This window comes from Carassius auratus, chromosome 37 (genome assembly GCF_003368295.1).
Source record: "Carassius auratus strain Wakin chromosome 37, ASM336829v1, whole genome shotgun sequence".
Taxonomy (NCBI): domain Eukaryota; kingdom Metazoa; phylum Chordata; class Actinopteri; order Cypriniformes; family Cyprinidae; genus Carassius; species Carassius auratus.
Window position 1 is genome coordinate 12,370,358 of NC_039279.1, and position 22,240 is coordinate 12,392,597.

Sequence of the window (22,240 nt, forward strand, 5' to 3'; positions counted from 1 at the left end):
ATTTTCAAAAAACATATCTCACAAGTCATTCTTTATATGTAAAAAAGGAAACCCCACACTTTACAAAACCAAACACATCCCATCATCACATACGTTCATTCACTCCAACAAAACACTGTAAACATAGTGAGAGAAAATATTACAATTTCAGACATTAAGGCCGTTTTCTCTCACTCAACATATTGTACACTGTATACATTTACTTTAACATGCTACAGTAAAATGAAGGTGAATATAACCATTTTCATGTCTCTTTCTTTTTGCTGAAGAACAAAAAATCTGACAACTGTTCAGAGACCTTGGTCTACATTACAAGTGGCTTTACTGAAAGTGTCTCTATTGAACCTCCTGATACAGGACCAAAAACAAACAACTGATAGTACAGTTCAACTTAAATTCACAGTTTTATCTTGACTAAAATCAAATTGATTCAAGAAAAATAAACAGTGAGAATTAAAAACAAAAAAAGATGCAATGAACTTGCATTCTAGAAAGGTCTGATTGAGGAATTTCAGATAGAGAGTAATACAATGAGATGCTAAAGAGACAGCAAAGCAAACATCTTATGTCCTCAAGTGTGTCCAGGTTAACTGTGACGTAAGTGCACGTGTAGCATTAGCAAAGGCTGCTCCTTTGAGACAGTTCTCTCAACCGATGTGTGGAAACGGTGACATCATAACTTGAAGCCTAGAGACAAGCAGTCTTTCTCTGCCGATGCAGCATATAAATGTTCTTGTCTTTCCCAGGTTTGATTCCTTAAAGGGAGCGCTCGTCTCATCTTCACAAGTGCGAAAATCCTGAGTCTGTATGTCTGAGCAGCAATTCTGATGTTAAGCTCCAGGCTTTTGTTTTAATCGCATATATTAACTTTATAGAATATAATTTTTTTTTTCATAATCAAAGTTCATTTATGTACAGTGTACTAAAAAAAATCCATAGCCTTAAAAATAAAAGAAAAACAAAAAGACAAAATAATGTAACTTTAAAATTCATCTTGTGGTAAAAATACAGTATGTTCTAAAGGTTAAGCACCAGGTCAGGAACTGTAGCTGTGGATTTAGTCTTTCACATGCTTGCATGGGTGGCTTTCAGAGTCTTCAAATAAAGAGAGAGGGAACGAGACAATTAGAGCGGAGCTTATTTTAAAAAAATAAAAAATAAATAAAAACTACATTTCTTACCTTAGGCGTGAGCAATAAATCACTTTCCCTTTAGTGAGGATGTGTGGCTTTCTGTGAAAACCAGAGATCAGTCAGAGTTGTGTAACTACAAAAACTATTATATATATATATATATATATATATATATATATATATATATTTTTTTTTTTTTTTTTTTTTTACAAAATGAATGTATTTTATTTTTAATTACATATATTATTTTACAAATATTTAAACTTCAACATTTTTAAATATAAAAATTTTCTGAAAATGTGTCTCCTTTAGCTTCGAATCCTGTATTTTTGTGGTCAAGTTATAAAGTGTAGAGAGAGCCTACTCACTTCAACATCTGATAGGGTCCTGTGAAAGACATTTCCATTTGAGAGTGTCTTTGTGCTGTTGACAGTGGTAGAGTGGTCAAAATGTTTGCATTTCATGTCTTTCTCCATCCTTGTATGACAAAGATCAAGTTCATTTCCACTGTAACAGCTCAGGCCATTAGCTGGAGAGAGAAAGAAAAAAAAAAACATTACACAAAATACATTTTCCCCCAAATGACATTTACATGTGAATATATAATGTATGCGAGCCTAGGAAGGTTTTGAGTAGAATCCAGATTGTAGATTTGTTGGCAATTAATGGCAAATCAGCTCAACCAATTTAATGTATTATGTATCATAACATCAGTTTACTGGAACATTTCAGAGTTAGCACTGCTATCTGAAGGAGACTACTAAGCTTTGACCCTTCCAATGTTAAAAGTCACAAAGATAAACCATATCACTCAAAAGGCCCTTTTTATATCTTGTATATGAAATACAAACACATTTTATTCACATGATGGAAAGAGACCGCGTGGGTTATTTGTAATATTAATTTAAATTTCAATATTTTAATCAAAAAGTACCTCAACATCCAATTCTGCAAAAAAAAGCAAACTGTAAATGTTTGCATATTATTTCATATGTATACATATTTAAATTGCATTTGGAAGTGCTTATTAGAAAAAAAAAGTTATTCTAATGATGATTTTTGGGGGGAAATGTGCTTATCTGCCATGAAAATATTTTCACTATGCAAATTTTTAAATATTAAAAATATAATTTTTCCCATTTGATTTAAGTGTGAAAAGTGACATGAGTAAAAATGTGCAAAACGAAAGTACGCTACTGCCTGAAGCATGCTTTGCTTCCACTTTGCACTGTTTAAAAGACAAAGTCTGGGTTAGAGTGTCTACACATGGCACAACAAAATACTATAGAACCCATTATAATTAGTGATGCAGAGCAAGATGACAGATCCCCAACAGTAAACTGTCGCCTCGTTCTATTTATGATGTACTGCCACAAAATTCAGATGATTTGCAACGGTGTAAGCTATTAACAATTAAGCACCTGTGTGTCCACTGAGCTGTTTCTGGTCCTCCACATGGTCTCGGTGGACATCGTGAAGAGACTCAGAGATGTGGTGACTTCCTCTCTCTGCACCATTCCTAGCTCTAGAATCATGCTCTTCCCGCCTCGGTGTGACATCTCTCCTAGTGTGAAGCCTTTCTTCATCCTCTCTCTTCTTCTTTTTCTTTTTCTTCTTCTTCTTATGTCTCTTGGAGCTGCTGTCCTCATTGCCCTCAGATAGGTCCTTCTCTGAGTGCCTAGAAGTGGAAAGTCACAATGATCAGCTAGTCTTTTAATAGTTTTTTTGTTTTGTTTTAAATTCTCACCCGGTCAAATATTAAATGGTCAATGACAAACAAAATTGTCAAAGATTCAAATATTAAAATGCAGTTAAGTTGTTTTAATATTTTTGAGAAATTATAAGATCACTTAAAAATTTCCTTTGCAAGAATTTCCTTTATGCTTTTCATATTTTATTATTATTATTAGTGCATATGATGTTTGAATAAATGCAGAGCAAAAATAAAGCAGTAGCAAAGTATGCTACTAAAAAAATTACTCACCTGTGCTTTTCTTTGTTTCTCTTTTTCTTTTTGAATTTCTTCACTCTGCACTCATCAGAGCTTTGTCTTGCATCAGCCGATGGACTGCGTTTCCGCTTGTAATGTCCGGGCAGTGGGCTGATAGAATGTGGAGAAGGGGGTCTCCCTTTAGAACCATTCACTGTATGAGGCGTTCTTCCATAGCCACCGTCCGACCCACGATGGCTGTGACTGGAATTTCCATCCCGGTTATGGAATCCAGAAGGACGATAAGCATCACTCACAAATCTCCTATCCCTACTCCAGTCACGTTCCTCTCTGGGTCTTCTTTGGGAATGGTAGTGCTCTCGACGGTGGTGTGAGAATCTGTCCCAGTGTCTCTCCCGTTCACGATCTCTTTGATGCCGGTCTCTACTAGTAGAACGTTCTCTAAATGGACGACTTTCTCGATAGCTATGACCATAGCGGCTCCGGCTTCTTTCGTTGTATTCTCTATAGTGCTTGTATCGGTCCCTGTCTTTCACGGTTGAAGAACAGTGTGGCCGCTCTAAATCCCTATTCCGGTCCTCACTCTGTCCATCTCCACAGCCAAACTTGTCTAAGTGTGATTGCTTTGACTCTTTGCTTTCTCCTTCACTGCACCTGAGCTCCTCCTTTATCCTGCGTGAACTTGTGTGACCATCACCAACATGACCGTTGTTGCCCTGAAAATCAGACATGCCAGCCACTGCATGGGTGTCATGGCTCTGAATCGTCTCAGCTTTTGAAGATGTCTGAGCATGAAGGTCAGGGTTCTTAGTCTTTGAGACCAATGAGGCCTTAGATGAAGATGTAGACTGTACCTCTGAAGCAGACTGAGATGAAGAGTCTGAAGAGGGGTTCATCCTTTTTCTTGAAGGTGAGAAACATGGCTGGCCATCAGAACTTGTTGGTTTAGAGCTGTTGAATAGATGAATTAAAAAAACAAACACAAATTTAAGATGAGAAACAAATTAGAAATGCTGCCTTGGCAACTACCAGAACAAAACAGCTTAAATTGAAGTACAAAAATTACTAAAACTTAAGTAAAAATACACAAACATTAAAAAACCCTACAATTAAAATGAGAACTGCTAACAAAAATAAAAACTAATTCAAAGTATTCATATACACTATAATAGTAAATATTTCTAAAACAAACATTTGGATGGATATTCATTAAGAGATCAAATGACAGTAAAAAAAAAAAAAAAAGAAAGTTGTGTTTTAGCATCCTACCTTGACTCACTGTATCCAGACTTTAAATTGAATTGTGAGTCTGAACTATTAGGTGGATTAGCAATCTGTGATGAAGAATGTGGTGCACCCACAACCTGAAAAAATTAAAAATAAAACAATCTTTAGCAAAATATAAAAAATAAATTTTAGATATATCTGTCTGTGTGTGTGTGTCTTTAAAAGTAATACACAAGCCTCAACTTAAAAAAAATTACCTTTTCAGCATGATTAAAACCATTGGCTTTGGGAAGGCCATTCTGGGATTTGTGGGCAGGTCCTGATCCATTTTCACGCACATGTATTTCTGAAAAGCCATTAGATCCATTTGTCTTCGGGGGAAGATGAGGCAGTGAACTGGAGCTGTGGGACTGGGTGTCATCCTTTACCCTATTCCCATTGGCTATCTTGGGAGCATGATGAGTCTTAACTGATCCATTGTCCAAGGCTCCAGCCTCTTGGTCTGATTCCTCAGATGACTCCTGACCATAAGGAACCAAGAAAGAAGCTCCAGTTTGAGTTCCATTGACCTGCGGGAAGCCTGAGGTAGACACTGAGGTGCTGGAAGATGTGGGCTGAGGGTGAGAGGCTGAGGATAAAGAGCAGTTAGGGCCTGAATGGGTTTGAGTAGGTTTCACTAGCTTGCCCTGACCAATGAGAAAAGTCAACTTCGGCCTCTTGGAAGAGTCAGGAATACCCATGGGCCGAACAAGTGAAGTAGAAGAGCATGCGGATGCAGATGAGGATGTATGAGATAGGCCAGAGCCTAATTTGGTTGCACCACATAAACTTCTGTTGGGTTTGGAACCACCATGGTGTTCCTTTGAAGAACCATTCCCATTTATGTATGACGAGTTCTATAAAAAACAAAGAGTGACCAGGTGAAGAGACGCAAACTTAGCTTAGCTTTAGGGCTAATTTGCTAAACCACTGTGATTTGTTTGATTGTGTTGTTGTCTTGCAGTACCTTCAGCATATGAGGTGGCAGCTGAGGGCCAATGAAAGATGTGGAGTTGTACTGAGGTCCATTCATCTTGACTGGAATAGATGGTCGAGGAGACGACTGGCCTGGAGTATGATTCATCTGGCTAAAATCACTTCCATTTTTTGAATCAGGTGACCTGAATTAAAATAAGCGTTTTACTGATGAGACTCACCCTTAACCCCAGAAACACAAATTATCCATTTAAGTCACGGGAAGTGAATTAAGACCTTTACCTGATGTAGAACAGCAAGTAAGCCTGCTGATTAAGCACTGTTCTGATATCGCTGAGAGATACTGAGGAGTCATTCATCTGATACCACTGCCCGTTGCTAGCCTGAAATAGAGGATTGTATTATTTATACATATTTTATGTTGTAAGCACATAATAAAAGAGGATGCAGGTCTGTACTTGATGACTTACCTTAATGTAGCAGTAATAGTGTCCAGCATGGCAACTGAAGCCAGAATGAACTAGCACAGCATATAGAGCATAGATTTGTGGCTCCCCATGAGACTGAGACATGAATGGGCGCAGATCTAGATACTCTGTGTATCTCACATCCTGTGAAGTATCAAGAATTATCATATTTAAGGCTGCCAAATTAAAGCATTAACTGATGCCATTTTTATGCATTTAATACATTTACAGTTATGACCTTTACGCAGTGTACCTTTGTAATTTTTCCTCCATTAAAGTTGGTAAACCGCTTCAGTGAGATGGTGAGAACATTAGAACTGCGATGGATGGTGAATCTCTTTGATGCGGTAACCATTTTCTTACATCTGCCAAGACAAAAGACAATTACTATAAGCTTGAGTGAGAGAGAAAATATAAAAATTAAAACAATTCCACATGAACAAATTATTTGGTCTCTAAAGGCACTATCCCATTATGAAAAAAACACAAGTCATAAAATAGATTACAACTGAAAGAAGGCCCTTTTCAAAAGTGGGCAATGCATGAATTCAAATGCATGGTAACTGCACATGCAAAAATGTAATTTGGGTAATATAATGATGTGGTGTTAATATGTACAGAAAACTTACTTGGAGCATTTATACGCATTATCCCCATCAAGTTGCTCAGGCTTAACAAATTGCTCAAATGCCTTACTGAGTGTCTGAGCCGTCTGCAAATAAACATAATAAAAAAAAATCACTATTGTAACTGTGCCAAAATTTACTCGCTTCAACTGTAAGATAAATTTGTTAAGAAACCTTTCAGTCACCTTTATCTCCAATGAAATATCCAGGTATGGGTCAAAAGTATCCGAGACTGCTTTGCAATTCAAACATTTGACTGAAAAGAAAAAAAAAAAACATTATAAAGACATTATAAACTCTTTTGGGATTAAACAACATGTCAGGACCTACTCATTATCATACTTTAGATGTAATGTCATCACATAACACGATCTCAGATCATTATCTAGTCTTGTGTATACTCCATATAGCTAAAGCGGCAAATTCAAATCCTTGTTACAAATATGGTAGAACCATCCCTTATACAACGAAAGACTGCTTTGTAAATAATCTTCCAGACTGGTCTCAATTCCTCAGCATATCCAGTAGCTCATAAAAACTTAATGGTGTAACAGAAACTATTGACTCTCTTTTTTAGCACTTTAGACATGGTCGCTCCTTTACCCTTAAAAAAGATTGAGGAAAACAGTCACACACTGTGGTGTAATGAACATACTCGCACCCTAAAGAGAGCAGCACGGAAGATGGAGCGCAGCTGGAAGAAAACAAAACTAGAGGTATTTTGTATTGCAGGGAAAGTTCTGCTACACACAGAAAAGCCTTAAAGGGGTCATATGATGTTGCTAAACTACATTATTTTGTGTATATGGTGTAATGCAATGTGTTTATGGTAAAAAAAAAAATCTCCATATTATGTACATTATTGTTGTTCCTCTATGCCCAGCCTTTCTGAAATGTGTTGATTTTTACAAGGCTCATTAATCTAAAAAAGCGAGGTATTCACTGATTGGCTAGCTATGCAATGCATTATGATTGGCCTAATGACTCAAGCGTGTGACAGAAATTTTGCGCCCCTTACCATACTGTGGTGCTGTCTCCGAGCACGATGAGACTAAACCAATAAAACCCATTACAAACGAGGCATTTGTTGCATCCAGTGGGGACATAATTACTGATTATAATGACTTATACTTGTCTTTTTATTTGTTTCATTAAACCATGTCTGCATTTGTGATCAGAGAAACAACAAACACTACACTGCTTAAAACTCGCTCTTCAATAGTCACTGGCAAATACTTTAAATATAATAAACGTACTTACAGGCTGTGAGTCAAGCACCAGATTGTCTTTGAAAAGTTGGAACCGCCACACAACCCTCTACGGACACCTTGGCAATTGAATCGCCATTGGCTAGTACATTTTTTAGTTTACTCACCAGACTGATATACTACATTTATACTGTGTGTGTGTATATATATATATGTGTGTGTGTGTGTGTATATTATATATATATATATATATATACACACACACACACACACATACTGTATATATTTTTAAAATTGCACTGCTTTTTAAATACCTGAAAGTACACTCTTAACATCAGTCAGGCAAGCATTATAATATGATATCTGGATAATCAAGTACCATTTAATCATAGAACTTTAGTAATTATGATTATCTTGGTAACCATGTATGAATGCATAGACATTTTAACTGAATTTAAAAAAATTAATCCCACAAATGGAAAACGAACAGTAATACTGATAAGATGATGGTAATAATAATAATAATAATAATAATAATAATAATAATAATAATAATCTAAATTCTACAAATAAGAAAAGTAAAAAATGCATTAAGGATGAACGAGCTGCTGGATTCATGAATAATAATCAGGTTGTGTCCGTTTAGTTCCACCCACTTCGCGCATGTGAGAGAAAGCAATGCGAGTTGTGCGCATTCACACTGGAGTCTAAGGTACGCCAGATGAACTGAAAAATATCACAGATCGCTTGACAGAGTGAAACTTTGAAGCGCTCAGTCAAAAGTGTCCGGCGATTAAAAATATATCTGTGTTAAAATTGTACTAAGCCTCCAACTCAAACACTGGTGAGTAAAATCTGTGAATGTATTAGCCATTGGCTAATGTTAGACATCATTTAGTCACCAGAGAGAAAATTTAGTCGCATATGCGAGTGATTTACTCGCAATGTAGAGAGTTGCCACACTTTTTAGAAACTGCCTTTGTGCCACAGACAAAGGTAGGCTACTGGTTTAGGAAACAGTCCTCATCCTCCATAAAATGTGCAGCACTCATCTGAATATTCGGGTTGAACTGTTCTGGAACAGTGTTGTAAATAAAACTTAATCCACCGATTTATAGTTTTGTCCTCTTTTGGAAGGCCAAACAAAGTAGTTTCGCTTTCACAATGAAACACACAATGTCTCCACAACATGGTGCCAGCAGCAACAGTGATAATAAACATTACGCCTTCTTTCTTTGCGTGAACATTTGGGCAGCATTATGCAAATCTTCCCACATCGTGATGTAGACATGTGGGGTTGTGTTTAAACAAGCCATTTTAGGAGGGTGTGTTTTACTTAACTTTTAAAAAGAACATCTCTTTGGATTTGAGACTTTGGATTTTTTCTTTGCAACTTTACAGATCTTCTTTATGCACCAAGAACTTCATACTCCAAAGAGAAAGGAAAAATTGAAATCGCATCAAATTACCCTTTTAAAAATGGCTAGATCTGCTTACTTTTCGACTCCTTTAGAAAAAAAACGAACACAACCCCAGGTATTTATTCAATACAGTCGCTAAATTAACAAAAATAAAGCATCTGCAATGCATGCACAGACATTTCCCAACAGCAGCGCAGTAATGACTTTATGAACTTCTTTACTTCCAATATACTATTAGAAATAAAATAATAACCATGCAGCCTTCAGCTAAAGTATTTCATCAGACAGTACACCCTGAGGAACAATTCTGCTAGTTTTCTGCTATATAAAATCACCTAAACTAACAACATGTAAATTTTGGATTCTATACCATCCAAGATGTTAAAAGAGGTTCTTCCAAAAGTCATAGATCCTCTTCTGAACATCACTAATTCATCTTTTTCACTAGGATATGTCGTAAAAACTGACTGTTATTATGCCTCTCATTAAAAGAAAACAACAACAACAACTTGATCCTGGAGAATTATAGACAAATCTCAAATCTTTCTTTTCTGTCAAAGATACTACAAAAGGTAGTCTAATCACATCTATGTTCTTTCTTGGAGAAAAATTGTATCAAATCATAGCACTGAGTGAAGAAGTCTCATAGCGTTCACACTTGTGCAGTATGGAGTACCACAAGGCTCAGTATTAGTAGAGGTCGAACCACACTGGCCGATACGATTATTCAACAGATATATATATTTTTTTAATGTATACTGAGCAAACAAATAAACAAAAAGTACAGAATAATATGTTGTAATTAATATTAATTATATATAGATCATTAAAGTTAGGTTTTCGACTTAAAGCGACACTGCACAGATCAAATGGTATGACATCAAAGCACCCATTATCAGTCTGCTCAGCACCACTTCACTTAAGCCCCTTTCACACTGCCATTCCGGCATATACAGGGGTAAAGTGTTCCTGAAATTGTTCCCTGGTCGCTAGGTTTGGCACTTTCACACTGCCAGTGATGACCCGGTATATGTGCGTGCTTTCACACACAACCCTTGAAGATCCCGTAACGACACGTGACATCAGCGTGTGATGTGTAATGTATGAGTCGACAACGCTAGGCACGTTATACTTTCACTGAAGCAAGCAAACGATCTCGGCGTCAGCGCGGAAAGTGAGGAACTAACTGATCTCTGCTTCATTACAGTTTTCACATATGTTTTCTTCGCGAATGTTGATCTTCCTTCAAAACAGGTAAAAGAGTCGCGCGTCATCACTTCGATACGGAATTAGATCTGGCTTTTGTTCACACAGCGCTCGTCCCGGGTCGAACCCCCGCAATGTTACTAGGTCCCCGACCCGGGTTCAATTCGGTAATCAATTCCGGGACGTGGTTGCTTTCACACAGAAGGCGACCCGGCAATGTTCCGGAAATATTGCGGGTCCGACGTGCAGTCTGAAAGGGGCTTAAGTGATGAGCAATGAGCGCAATGTCCCCATAGTTTACTTGATTTGGTCCGGACCAAATACAATGTTGATTTATTTAATTTTTTTTGGTGTGGTTCGCTTTCACACCGCCCTTTTTGCAAGTGAACCATAAATTGTTAACAAAACCACAGGTGTGCTAAGGTCATCCAGAGACCAAAGAGAGAAACAAACTTGAGGTCGATTCAATTGAACCAAACAAGACGTGAATACACTCTTACTCAACAGAGCAATCACACCAGGGTTTGCTTTAATCTAACCAAACATAAAAAAGTGTGAACACACCTTTAATTACCAAATTAATTATATAAATATGTATAATGGCGCTGCATAATTTCTGTTGCTGATTGAACGTATCAGTTTGCTTTCTCGCCTCACAGCTTTAAATCTGCAACGTCATTGGCTAACAAATTAATTAATGCGACCAGCTGAATACAAACTGATGCAAACACACTGTTTAGTTGTTGTTTTAAATTCGCACATGAAGTGTCCTGCTCTGTGTAGCATGCAGCGTCATGTGTCAAAACAAACCGCACGTGCTGTCAGTTATTACACCTCTAGAGGTCCCTCTCGTACTGTATGACAGCGGAGCTTCTCGGCTACTCCAGCAACAGACGCAACCCAGAAAAGCTATTGGCATGGCCATGCATTTTTGCAGATAGCCGATAGTTCCAGAATTCAACTATCGGTACTGATTAATTGCCAAATCGATACATCGGTCAACCTCGAACTAGGACCGTTGTTATTCACGCTACCCTTGGGGGATACCATCAGGAAACATTTAGTTAGCTTCTGCTGCTATGCTGATGACACTCAGCTCTAGATTTCTTTGTTTTCAATTAAACATATCAATTTGCAAAACTAACAGAACACACAAGTGAAATAAAAACTGGATGACTAGTAATTTTCCACTATTAAATTCTAAAAAAAAAAAAAAAAAAAAAAAAAAAAAAAGTTAATTATTATGACCAAAAACCTCTGCATGTAATAATATACAACACGGTCTAACACTTGATGGTTATGCTATCAATTGATCATCAAAAGATAGAGTTCTTGGTGTGCTATTTGATAGCAATCTTTCCTTTGAAAGGTATGTTTGTAAAACTGCATGTTTCCATCTTAAAAATATATCTAAATTACGACCTATGCTCTCAATGTTAAATGCATAAATGTTAATTCATGCCATCATGACCTCAGGGTTATTGTAATGCTTTATTGGGTGGTTGCTCTGCATGCTTAATAAACACCAGCTGGTCCAGAATGCAGCAGCAGAGTTCTTACCAGAACCGGGAAGTACAACCATATTAGTCTAGTTCTGTCAACACTGCACTCACTGGCTCCCTATTAATAATCATATACATTTGAAAATCTTGCTAATTACTTATAAAGCCCTGAATGGTTAGGTCCTAAGTCCTTAAATGAGCTATTATTGCATTATAGTCCTTCACTTCCACTGCGATCTCAAAACTCTGGCCATTTAATAATACCTAGAATATCAAAATAAACTGCAGACGGCAGATCATTTTCCTGTTTAGGGCCCAAACTCTGGAACAATCTACCTAACATTGTTCAGGAGGCAGACACTTCAGCAGTTTAAATCTCATTTAAGACCCATCTCTTTAACCTGGCATGCGCATTATCTTTTTTCACACTATCATATTTCTATAATTCAAACCCATTAAAGCAATGTTAGGCTGCATTTATAAGGTCAACCGGAACCGGGAACACTTCCCATAACACCCAATGTACTCATTACATCGTAAGAAGAATGGCATCCTTTGCGAATATTAGACTCTATTATTCTTCTTCCGAGGTCACCGTAACCACCCAGATCCAGTCAGTATGCAGATCAGACGGACACTGCAGTCACCTGGAACGAGTCCGTATCCAGTCCAGATGGTGGATCAGCACCTAGAGACGACCTCTACAGCCTTGAAAGTCAGTGGAGACCATGTCAACTAGACGAACCCTAGAGACAGATCCCCTGTGAAGACCTCGTCGGCCATCAGCACAAGACCACGAGAACCAGATGAGTCCTCTGCTCAATCTGATGTGTGTTGGAGCCTGGAATTTAACCACACCATGTTGGTTTCATCTGGCCAGAAGAGAACTGGCCCCTCGACTGAGCCTGGTTTCTACCAAGGTATGTTTTCTCCATTTCTGTCACCGATGGAGTTATGGATCCACTGGCAACACTGTTGACTTGACTGCACAGACACTATTGGAAGAGAACTGAACTGAGCTGGAAGATTACATCACTGAATCAACAATGAACTGACTTTAACTGATAAACTGACTGTTTTATATTGTGCTCTTGCATTATCAGCACACACTTTTCCTGTTTAACACTGTAAAGCTGCTTTGACACAATCTGTATTGTATAAAGCACTATATAAATACAGATGACTTGAAAAAGAAATGTGCATTATCACTGTACCAACAGATGAATCTGGAGCATAGTTTAAATATTGCATCATTGTACAAATTCTAAAAAACATACATATAATTCATCAAACTTCTAGACACCAAATTTAAAGGTGTTTTTTTACAGAAAATAGTTGCAACATGTTATTCAGAAAGAAGAAGATTAACCTTAAACCAAATCAAAACAAACATAAATCTGATGACCTACCTCTGGATCTCAGATAACCCCCAAATATCTGATGTACAAAAGTGGTTGCCTGAGTTTGCCTGTCCAATCTGACAATAAATGACAATAATGCAGTATTAGACTGGATGTAAGCATGCAGTCATAACAGTTCATGTACTGATGATTGAGAAAAGGCTTATTTCATGCTTTATAATGCTAGAAAACTGGCAAACAAAACTGCATTGTGGGAACTCACTTGTTTCCAGGCAGGCAGGACTTTTGCATAGCATCCACTGTGTACCTCAAGAACTCATGAGCATCTTCTTGACTTCCAAATCTGAAATGCTTTCCAATCCCTGAGGATAAGAACAAAAGATCAGTTGACTATGTTATAACTAACGGTCATACTGAACCCTTCCTTATCGCTTAAATTAAAATCACTGTGGCTGTGCTACTTGTTTTTAAACAAACTTCAAGGTTTAACCTTAATAATTATTTTGTCAAAACCCTCAACTCTTATCTAGCACTAAAAGTGTTGTAGCACCATATCAGCAGTTGTACCCACTTTTCATGTAGCACTTGAGTGTTATATTAATAGTTTAGCAGGGTAAATAGTAATTTTGTCACATGATTTCAAAGCAAAGGTTACATCTTAAACTGAGCACTCACGTTTTAGCTCATTAAGCACACAGATAGGCTTAATGACGTTTCCAGAGTTAGCGAATACTTGGATGATGTGATTTTGCATGGTACACATCATGCAAAACCCAGGCTCATGACCTGCATGTAAAGAGGAAGAATGTACAGCATTAGAGAAAAGGCATGCCAAGCGTATATATAATGTTGCAAAATCTTGCACACTTACATGTTTTGGAATGCTCTCTGGTCAGCATGTAGTTGGCAAGTGGAGCTGTGTAGGTCAGACACTGCAGGGTAGAGTTTAGGAAACATGTATTGCCCAGGTTATGGAGACCTGCTCCAACGCGATGGCACTGGTTCCATTTCAAGCAAAGCCGCTCTGGGGAAAACAGGACTTTCTGAGGAAGAGCAATGCCATCCCCACTGGTCGTGACCACTGCATGGCCCAACAAACAAAACAAAAAGAGACATATATTACACAAACAATACAATACACAACAAACAAAATGTACTTTAAAAGTGGTGATACAAAAAGCACTTGCCTTGCTCTCGGGGCCTTTCGACTTGGATTGCTGTGTTAATACTACCATTCAAAGTCACTCCTATGGTTGAGGCCATACAGGCAGTCTTGGCCCTTGAAGGCTCAGTGGCAGAAGGGCCAACACTCCAGCTCGAACTACTGCTCTCCATGTCTCTGGAGGAGAAAGGGGTCAGGGAGCTGGAGTGCTTACACCGCACTGACTCCAGGTCAGGTTTCTCTGGAGGTTTGTCAACTATGGTCATTATTCATTTTCTGTGGTAAAAAAACAGACGTGTGTCAACTCGATCATTTTTGACAAGGCAGATGGGTTTGGCATTGGCATGTGAAGTGGTTTTAAAGGAACAGGTTCAGGTTAAACTAGTCAGTGTCAAATGCAACAGGTACTTGAGAGGAAAGCAAAAACTCTCTAGCACGAAGGAGAAGAAAGATGTCTATAGTGTAAACTGCTTCTGACCTTCCCTTACTCTAATAAAATATATAGTTTAAACAAACAAATATATTCATCAAACAATGTCCTACTCAATTTTTTTTTTTAAACAGGTCAGTCTAAACAGCACTCATATATGCTAACTAAACCACTTAATAAATGTGTATTACTGTGTAATATATGCTTTCAAATACTTTTTGGGTCACATTAAGTCTCGATCACTGCATTTCGCTACATTAAATAGTATTTATTCCAGCCATTCAAAAGTTTAAGTCTAACGTTATATTTCTGTAAACCTAAAAACTACATCCCTTCATAAAAACATCAGTCACATAACTTGGTAACAAGTAAATGCAGTGCAAAAAAACTAAAAACCCACCAATACAGCATCCAAGAAGATAACGAGTTAAATGCCTGAGACATCAACGATAAAGTGAAAGTACAACAAATACAAGTGAATGTTGACCCCCAAAACACACTAGTCGTTTCTTATTCAGCAAAACAACATGTAAAATTGTACGCATTTTTTCCCTTGTTAACGGTGAACCAAGATTTGATCGAATAAGCTTAATAAATGTTGGTGTAGTGGTCGGTGTGTGTTGATCTATTGAGCTGCGCGCCAGCATGGGCCCATGGCCTCGGCTACTATGATAGCAGTTGTTTACAGGAAACCCTCATATATCAACACATTCCACAATAAAACCTCAGCAAAATGTGTGTACCTTCGATTATGTCGTGACACTCAATACACAGTTTAACAACTACAGTGGCGGTTCCGTGTGTGATTTTGCATGAGGAAATGATCCTGTAGTACACACTGTCTCCGCACGTCCGCCAACTGTTAGCTGGTGTGCTCGGCTAAAGGCTTCGTGTGCGAGATAGGCCTCTGCCGCACGTTCTTTATACATACAATACTATGTATAAATGTTTTTGTAGTGGTAATAAATGTATGAAAAATACTTGTCAGTGAAAATTAACTGGCTAGGCAGGTTTCTGTTTGGCGCGAGAAGTTCAGGCTGATTTAAAGACCGCGGTGTTGCACGTTAACGTTAGCTACAAACGCCATGGTAACGGCGAAACGTAACAATACAGATGGAACGCGGCGTGAACATGGTCACGCACTTCCAGAAGGCTGCCTGCGAATAAAGAAGATGGTGATATATGTGGCGTGTCTCTTTCACAAACATAAACAATACAACAGTAATAAATTAAATTACCCTTATTTCGAATCTAATCGAAAACAAGTAAAAAGGAGGGGCACGGTATTTAAAAATCACCGGTGCCTTGGCCGAGAAGGCAACGCCGCCAAAAGACTCATTACGAAACCCGGTGTTTTCAATTTTGTGCCACGCAATAAACGCAACCATACAACACGCGCTTTACAAAAATCACCTGCAGCAACCATATGTGATATTTAACTCATATAATGCACATACCTGTAAATTTATTATTAATTTAAATGAGTTCATCCATTCTAAAATCCAAAGAGCGTCCGGCGGTGAACAATGACGTAGTTTCCCCACGGGTCCATCCGGGTACTTTCGTAATATCAGCCAACCCAGTGTTGCGTGGATGTGGCCTTATTGAACGCGGCCGTCAAGGCAATTTAATGTCTTTGTTGCTGTCAACTCGTCGAGAATGGAAAAACATCGCTTTTAAATAAACGGTTAAAACAGTTTCCGTTGTTCACAGGAGTGGTGTTTTGTACACATTTATATTACTGTAGAGGCGTTATATAGTGCGGTACGGTAGGTTGTGCATGGCATCTCATTATCCACCATGAAAATAATTTATGGAAACTCATTGTGTTATTTCTAAGTAAAAGTTTAAATTGGCAAATATCATGCAGTGCATCATTATCATACCCCAAGGACACTGATAAGCCTACAAAAGTTATTTTGATATAATGGCACTGTCTGGAATGCCTTATCCATGATGACCTTGGGGTGTTATAAATATTCATGATAATTGGGCAATAATTGTCCTTTTTATTAAGAATACTATTGAGGCACTATTTACTTTTTAGGTAATATTTACTCAGCTTTAAAGAGTCATAAATGGAGACTAATAAACCATCGGCATGGGACTTTACTTTACAAACCTTTTGTCAAGTTAAATATGGCACTCATTTATATACATACAAGCAGAACAGCACTTACACATACAACCATTTCTGAACAACAATTCACAAATATTGAGCACTTATGGCATTTCAAAAGAGTGACTATTATCATACATTTTCTGGACTACGTATTGCATTTTGAGAGATCTGTAGCTCACTGATCTGTCTCCTGAGCTGAATAATTTCTTCTTCTTGTTCATCAATCTTGCATTTCAAACTGTGAATAACCTAAAATAAAGAATACAAACAAAGTTTCAAGGTAAAACGTTTCTTCAAAGCTCACAAAAGTAACTAAATTGTGATTACACATGAACTTTTGGTTTGTGTTCCATTTTGGGGTAAAAAAAACCATTGTAGTCACACATACCATGTCATTGGCACGGAAGAGGTCACTCTGAAGTAAATGAGATGCACTTGGTCGCACTGAGGGATCAGTGCTGGTCAGTAGGGTGATATACTTAGCCAGAAGAGGCCAGCTTTTAGATAGAGTGTTGGGGATCTTGCTCTGCCGTAGTTCTTCAAGTGTGTGCACACGCTCCATCTCAGTCCCAAATGGCTGGAATAACTCCAAGGTAATCACTCCTATACTGTACAGATCTGACTGTACAAATGAAACAAATACATTTTAAGTATGCGTCTAAGATGAAAAAGCCAGACACCAAAGTACAGCCCAAAAAACAGCAGACTTTACATTATAACAGTCTGTAACTTTACCATTTTTCCTTACCTTTGAATCATAGTGAGAACCCTTAAGTTGTTCTGGGGCAGCATAAACAAAAGTTCCCACTCCACTAGTGTGAGCTGAGTCTAGTATGAAAAGTGTAATGAGAAATAATATGTTGCATTAGTTCTCTGCTGCCATCTACTGTTACCTGCCAATTAATCAGAGTTAGTTTCGCAAAAAAAAAATCGGAAAATGAGAATAATGTAAAAATGTATTTGTAAATATTTTAGTTCAGAATTTTTAATAACTCAAATACGCTTGTGAATACAGGAGAAGTTACAAGGCCTGTCACCTGTGTTTACACTTGCTTGAGAGCTGGAGGGCAGCTGCTCATGTTCGTCTATTATTATGTTCCGGCAAGCCAATCCAAAGTCCCCTATCTTCACATGGCACTCAGGTCCATGAAGGAAAATGTTCCTAGGCTGTAAATAAAAAAATATAATTGTAACAAACTTGCAACAAACAGACACTATAGACACTATCTATCATAGACACATCTTTTTATTGTTACACAAATACAACATCCACAGTAATAAATATCCAAAATTATTTTGTTAAGTTTTAACATATTAATCGCTTAAAAATTACATTGGTTTAGGAATTTCATAGGTAACTGTGTATTCTAGCCTTTTGTTTATTAAAAAATGTGTGCAGTTCCAAGTGGTATTCGGGCTTACTATTATATTGTTTAAAAGACTAAGTATCCAGAAGAGATGCATTAAAAAAAATACAGTGTTCCCTTACTATGACAAACAGATAAAGAGACAAAAAGAGTATTTGACAAAGTGACTATCTGCAATTAATTTTATTTTGAAATAATTGATTGTTAAATGCCATGGTGGCTGTAAACTGGTGCTTTGCTAATTGTTGTGCCACACCAGCCCAATCAATAGCTGTTATCAAAACACTAGGTCTCCTCCCATGCAGACTAATGCATTTACAGTTTCAAGCCAGACATGTACTAGATATTTGTGTGGTGAAAAATACCAAGTTATGCAAACCAGCAAAATAAGCACACATACCTTAAGATCTCTGTGCATAATACCACGGGAATGAATGTACTCAACTCCTTCCAGTATTTTCTTTAAAATGTTCAATGCGCGTTCAGAGTCAACTGACTCACAAGGATCTGTGGATCAATGCATTGGTTAAAAAAATGCTAAAATAATCCAACAACTCAATTATATGCTGTGACTGATTCCATGATATGTTCTGGAAATCAGCTTTTCTTGACTTTCTTGTTCAGCCAATGTGTCAGCCATTGCAAAAACAGGAATGGGTGTATGTGTAGTGTAAGTAAATTCAGATGAATAAAGTGACCTCACCTACTGACATCAACAGTCCCTCTGTGGTCCTTAAGTTTCTTTCCTGTATCCAGTCTTTCAAAGATCGCTCACACAGCTGCATTTGTATATAAAGCATTAAGTGGAGTTGAACCTATAGACAGGAACAAGAAAAAAAAATGATGAAAAACATAAAAGATTTCAATCAATTGTTACATTCAGTGTTTAGTTAACCATATACCTCATGTGCCTGCTTTTCTGACCATTCAGCAGTGTCCATATCGATGTAAGAGTTATTGTTCAATTCCAGTGTGTTTTGACTGAGGTCGTCCTCTGAGAGTGTCGAGCTCTCCCATTTAGCTGCAGGGCATTTGTTCACTGTAGCACGTGGCTTTCCCAGAAACACACATGGAACAATGTTTTGTGGGTTGTGGACATTTTTGGGGCAAACGGCATGTCCCATCCCTTCTTTTGAAGTTGAGGGTTTCACTGAGAGGCTCTCTAATGCAGCCTGATTTTCTTTGCCTTCTGCTTCTTCAGAATGTTCAAAGACAATGGACGATCCATTGCTGCTGTTAGTGTTTTCCTGTGTACACCTAAAGCAAGAAACATTTTTATTATGCTGTTGTAAACGTGTTACAACTAGTAAATTGTGTTGAGAAAAAACGTCATTTTCAAACCAACTCACCCATCTCTCTGTAAAGGTTTCTCTAATGCTGGAAATGTTTGTGAAATAAGGGATTTTGGATCTAGTGAGAAAAACAGACAATTTTACATGTTAATGTAATTTTTGTATGACTCAGGAAATACTGAATAAAAGCAAAGCATGGTTCAAATGGCTTTATCTCCTAATGTAACAACATCAAGACAGCAACTAACTTTTCACAGCAGGCTGAACATGCTCCATCCATGCTGTGTGATATCCAACAATATTGGGATGCTGAAGGCTGGAGAGCACTTTAACCTCTCTAAGAACCTGCGAGGAGATAAAAACAGATGCAATAAGGTATACTATCTCTAAATCATATAGATTTGGGGGGTAAATTACCACTATACTAACTGAATCTGTGACATACTTTACCTTCATACAGTCGTTTCTTGTTACTTTCTTGATGAGGATTTTTTTCACTGCATATTCCTGACCATCAAGCTTGTTTGTGACCTAAAACATTATTATTGTTTTTAGTAAGCACCTTTCAAGTCATCAGTTCACTCTATTTAAGAGTACAATATGATCAGAAAATCTCCTTACCTTAAACACTTTACCATAGGATCCTTTCCCCAGTGTTGCAATTTCGTCAAATTCACTAAGGTAGCGGGATGTGTGTGCTTGGAAAAGACCATCTTTGGATCTAGGATAGATAAGCATATCTCAGTTATTTTAAATTGAAAGTACTATACACTACCATTCAAAGGTTTCAGATCAGTAAGACATTTTTCTTCAGCAAGGATTAAGTTGCATTGAGTTGATCAAAAGTGACACAGAAGAAATGTATGATGTTACAAAAGATTTGTCTATTTTAAATAAATGCAGTTCTTTTGAACTTTCTATTCATCAAAGAATCCAAATTTACACCAAAACATTAAGCAGCAGCAGCACAGTTTTTTTAAAACATTGATAATATTAAGAAATATTTATTGAACACCAAATAGCATACTAGAATGATTTCTAAAGCATCATGTGACTTCGAAGACTAGAGTAATGGAGCTGAAAATGCAGCTTTGCCTACACAGGAAACGATTACATTTTAAAACATATTTATATACAAATAAATACAGCCTTTGTGACTATAAGAGATTCTTTAAAAAACATTTAAATTATCAGTTTCTATTTGACCCCAAGCATTTGAACAGTAGTGTACATTATCAAGCAGTGTAAGTGGAGTTGCTACAAGTGTAAAAGTTTTCACCTTAGGCTCTGGCCTTCTGTACTCAAGTATCTATGTTCCTGTAGAATCAAAAAGATGAACTGTTTTTTTGTTTTTGTTCATGAAAGCAACAGCTGGATAGAAGTCATTTAAAAAATGAAATTGATGATGAATTATGATGGATTACCTGGGGGAAGAGCGATGAGCTGGTTGCGTGCAGGAGCTCTGTGAATGCCCGGTTATGCTGTAGTCGGACCGAACTAAACTCATCACTGATAGCCAGTGGTGACAGGAGGTTCATGGCTGCTAAATGCTGGCCTATCACTGAAACAGCAGACGCATTTAAGAAAACAAAATTTAAGACAAATACCAGAAAATTAAACAAAAGGATACTATTTAAAAGGCAGTATCAGCCCACCCTTAAACAGCATGCGTGAGCGTGTAGGATCACTCTCATAAACAAAGCACAAGTGTTCCAGTAGAGATCCCAGCAGCAGTTGGTTGGGAATGGCAGAGGCAAATTCCTGGATCGATGGAAACTTTCTCCCCGCCAGCAACACTTCACAGTTATTGTCCGAGTCTGAGGCTACAATAATATAACAAATTAAAAGATTGATTACTATATGTTTGACTATGTCCGAATATCAAATACACAAAATAAGTGAAAGCTAACCAAACTGAATCTAAAAAGTATTCAAAAACTTGAATTCAAGATTTCATACCTTCATCAATAATCTTAGCAATTAAAGCAATAAGTAATTTCCCCCTAAATCCATTTAGACACCACAGCATTTACGGTATTCTTTTAACATCTAAGCAAATATAAATACACCAATGCTGCCTCTTGAGTGTACAGTAGGGGTGGGTAAGGTCTAAGTAACTTATCAGCCTGAAACATTTCCAAGTTACCCCTCCCCACACCAAGAAGTAACAAAGACTATATATTACAGAGGAGGGACATCTTAAAAATGCATTAAATCAATTAAGTTGTTTAGACATAATACCTTGACAGATCATGCATATAATATTTAAAACCATTAAAATCTAAAGAGAGAAAATAACCTTAATGCTTGGCTTATAAGCCCAAACTCTAACCATGACTAGTCAGGACTGAAAGGGGCCGCACTTTATATTGCAGTGGACTCACTATCAAACTGGACGTCATCCTCGGTATCTGTCAGGCTGAATATTGCTCCTCTTGATCCTCTGTCCTGAGTGGAAAGGTCCCGTCGGATACGAAAGCTATGACTGTTAACAGTAGAAACTACACTGCTACTCGAACTTTCTTCAGCCATTAGTCTCTCTGTTGTGTGAAACATGACGTTTTGCTAAAAGAAACTTCTGTTCATCCCATTCCGTAACTCCATTCAGAAGGGCCAAAGTAAAAAAAAAAACCTAGCCCCTTTTATTTGGCAAACCCCCTTACACGATTTAAATCTAGCAAAATAAAAATACCACCGCAAACCGACAGTTCCCTGCATTGATTCTACGGACAACAGTCAGGGAGTATCTCTAAACTACCACCTATTACAATGTAATGACGTGATGAACTA

General features: G+C 37.5%; 2 protein-coding genes across 5 annotated transcripts; both read right to left on the minus strand.

The window, feature by feature from the left end:
• Positions 1-16: 16 nt before the first annotated feature.
• LOC113056222 (ubiquitin carboxyl-terminal hydrolase 42-like) lies at positions 17-16,245 on the minus strand. 3 transcript variants are annotated; one of them, XM_026222823.1, is made up of 19 exons: positions 16,127-16,245; positions 14,265-14,515; positions 13,949-14,158; positions 13,753-13,863; positions 13,340-13,439; positions 13,126-13,193; positions 6,565-6,635; positions 6,383-6,465; positions 6,007-6,118; positions 5,757-5,897; positions 5,569-5,669; positions 5,318-5,471; positions 4,569-5,207; positions 4,354-4,448; positions 3,118-4,035; positions 2,555-2,811; positions 1,502-1,662; positions 1,182-1,232; positions 17-1,095 (listed from the first exon to the last, which is right to left on the minus strand). In XM_026222823.1, exons 2-18 carry the CDS (start codon positions 14,503-14,505, stop codon positions 1,212-1,214), a joined length of 3,483 nt encoding a protein of 1,160 aa, XP_026078608.1. In that variant the 5' UTR covers positions 14,506-14,515; positions 16,127-16,245; the 3' UTR covers positions 17-1,095; positions 1,182-1,211. The 3 variants fall into 3 exon arrangements, with proteins under 3 accessions (XP_026078608.1, XP_026078610.1, XP_026078609.1); XM_026222825.1 differs by lacking the exon at positions 16,127-16,245 and adding an exon at positions 15,908-16,052; XM_026222824.1 differs by lacking the exon at positions 16,127-16,245 and adding an exon at positions 15,413-15,842.
• A 515-nt stretch (positions 16,246-16,760) lies between these two features.
• On the minus strand, positions 16,761-22,197 carry LOC113056225 (eukaryotic translation initiation factor 2-alpha kinase 1-like). 2 transcript variants are annotated; one of them, XM_026222827.1, is made up of 15 exons: positions 21,835-22,197; positions 21,106-21,273; positions 20,875-21,011; positions 20,730-20,767; positions 20,072-20,171; positions 19,901-19,981; positions 19,699-19,795; positions 19,508-19,568; positions 19,061-19,415; positions 18,862-18,973; positions 18,559-18,665; positions 17,829-17,958; positions 17,540-17,619; positions 17,180-17,413; positions 16,761-17,040 (listed from the first exon to the last, which is right to left on the minus strand). In XM_026222827.1, the coding sequence occupies exons 1-15, from the start codon at positions 22,004-22,006 to the stop codon at positions 16,921-16,923; spliced, it is 1,992 nt and encodes a 663-aa protein (XP_026078612.1). In that variant the 5' UTR covers positions 22,007-22,197; the 3' UTR covers positions 16,761-16,920. The 2 variants fall into 2 exon arrangements, with proteins under 2 accessions (XP_026078612.1, XP_026078614.1); XM_026222829.1 differs by having other exon boundaries at positions 21,814-21,944.
• Positions 22,198-22,240: the final 43 nt, after the last annotated feature.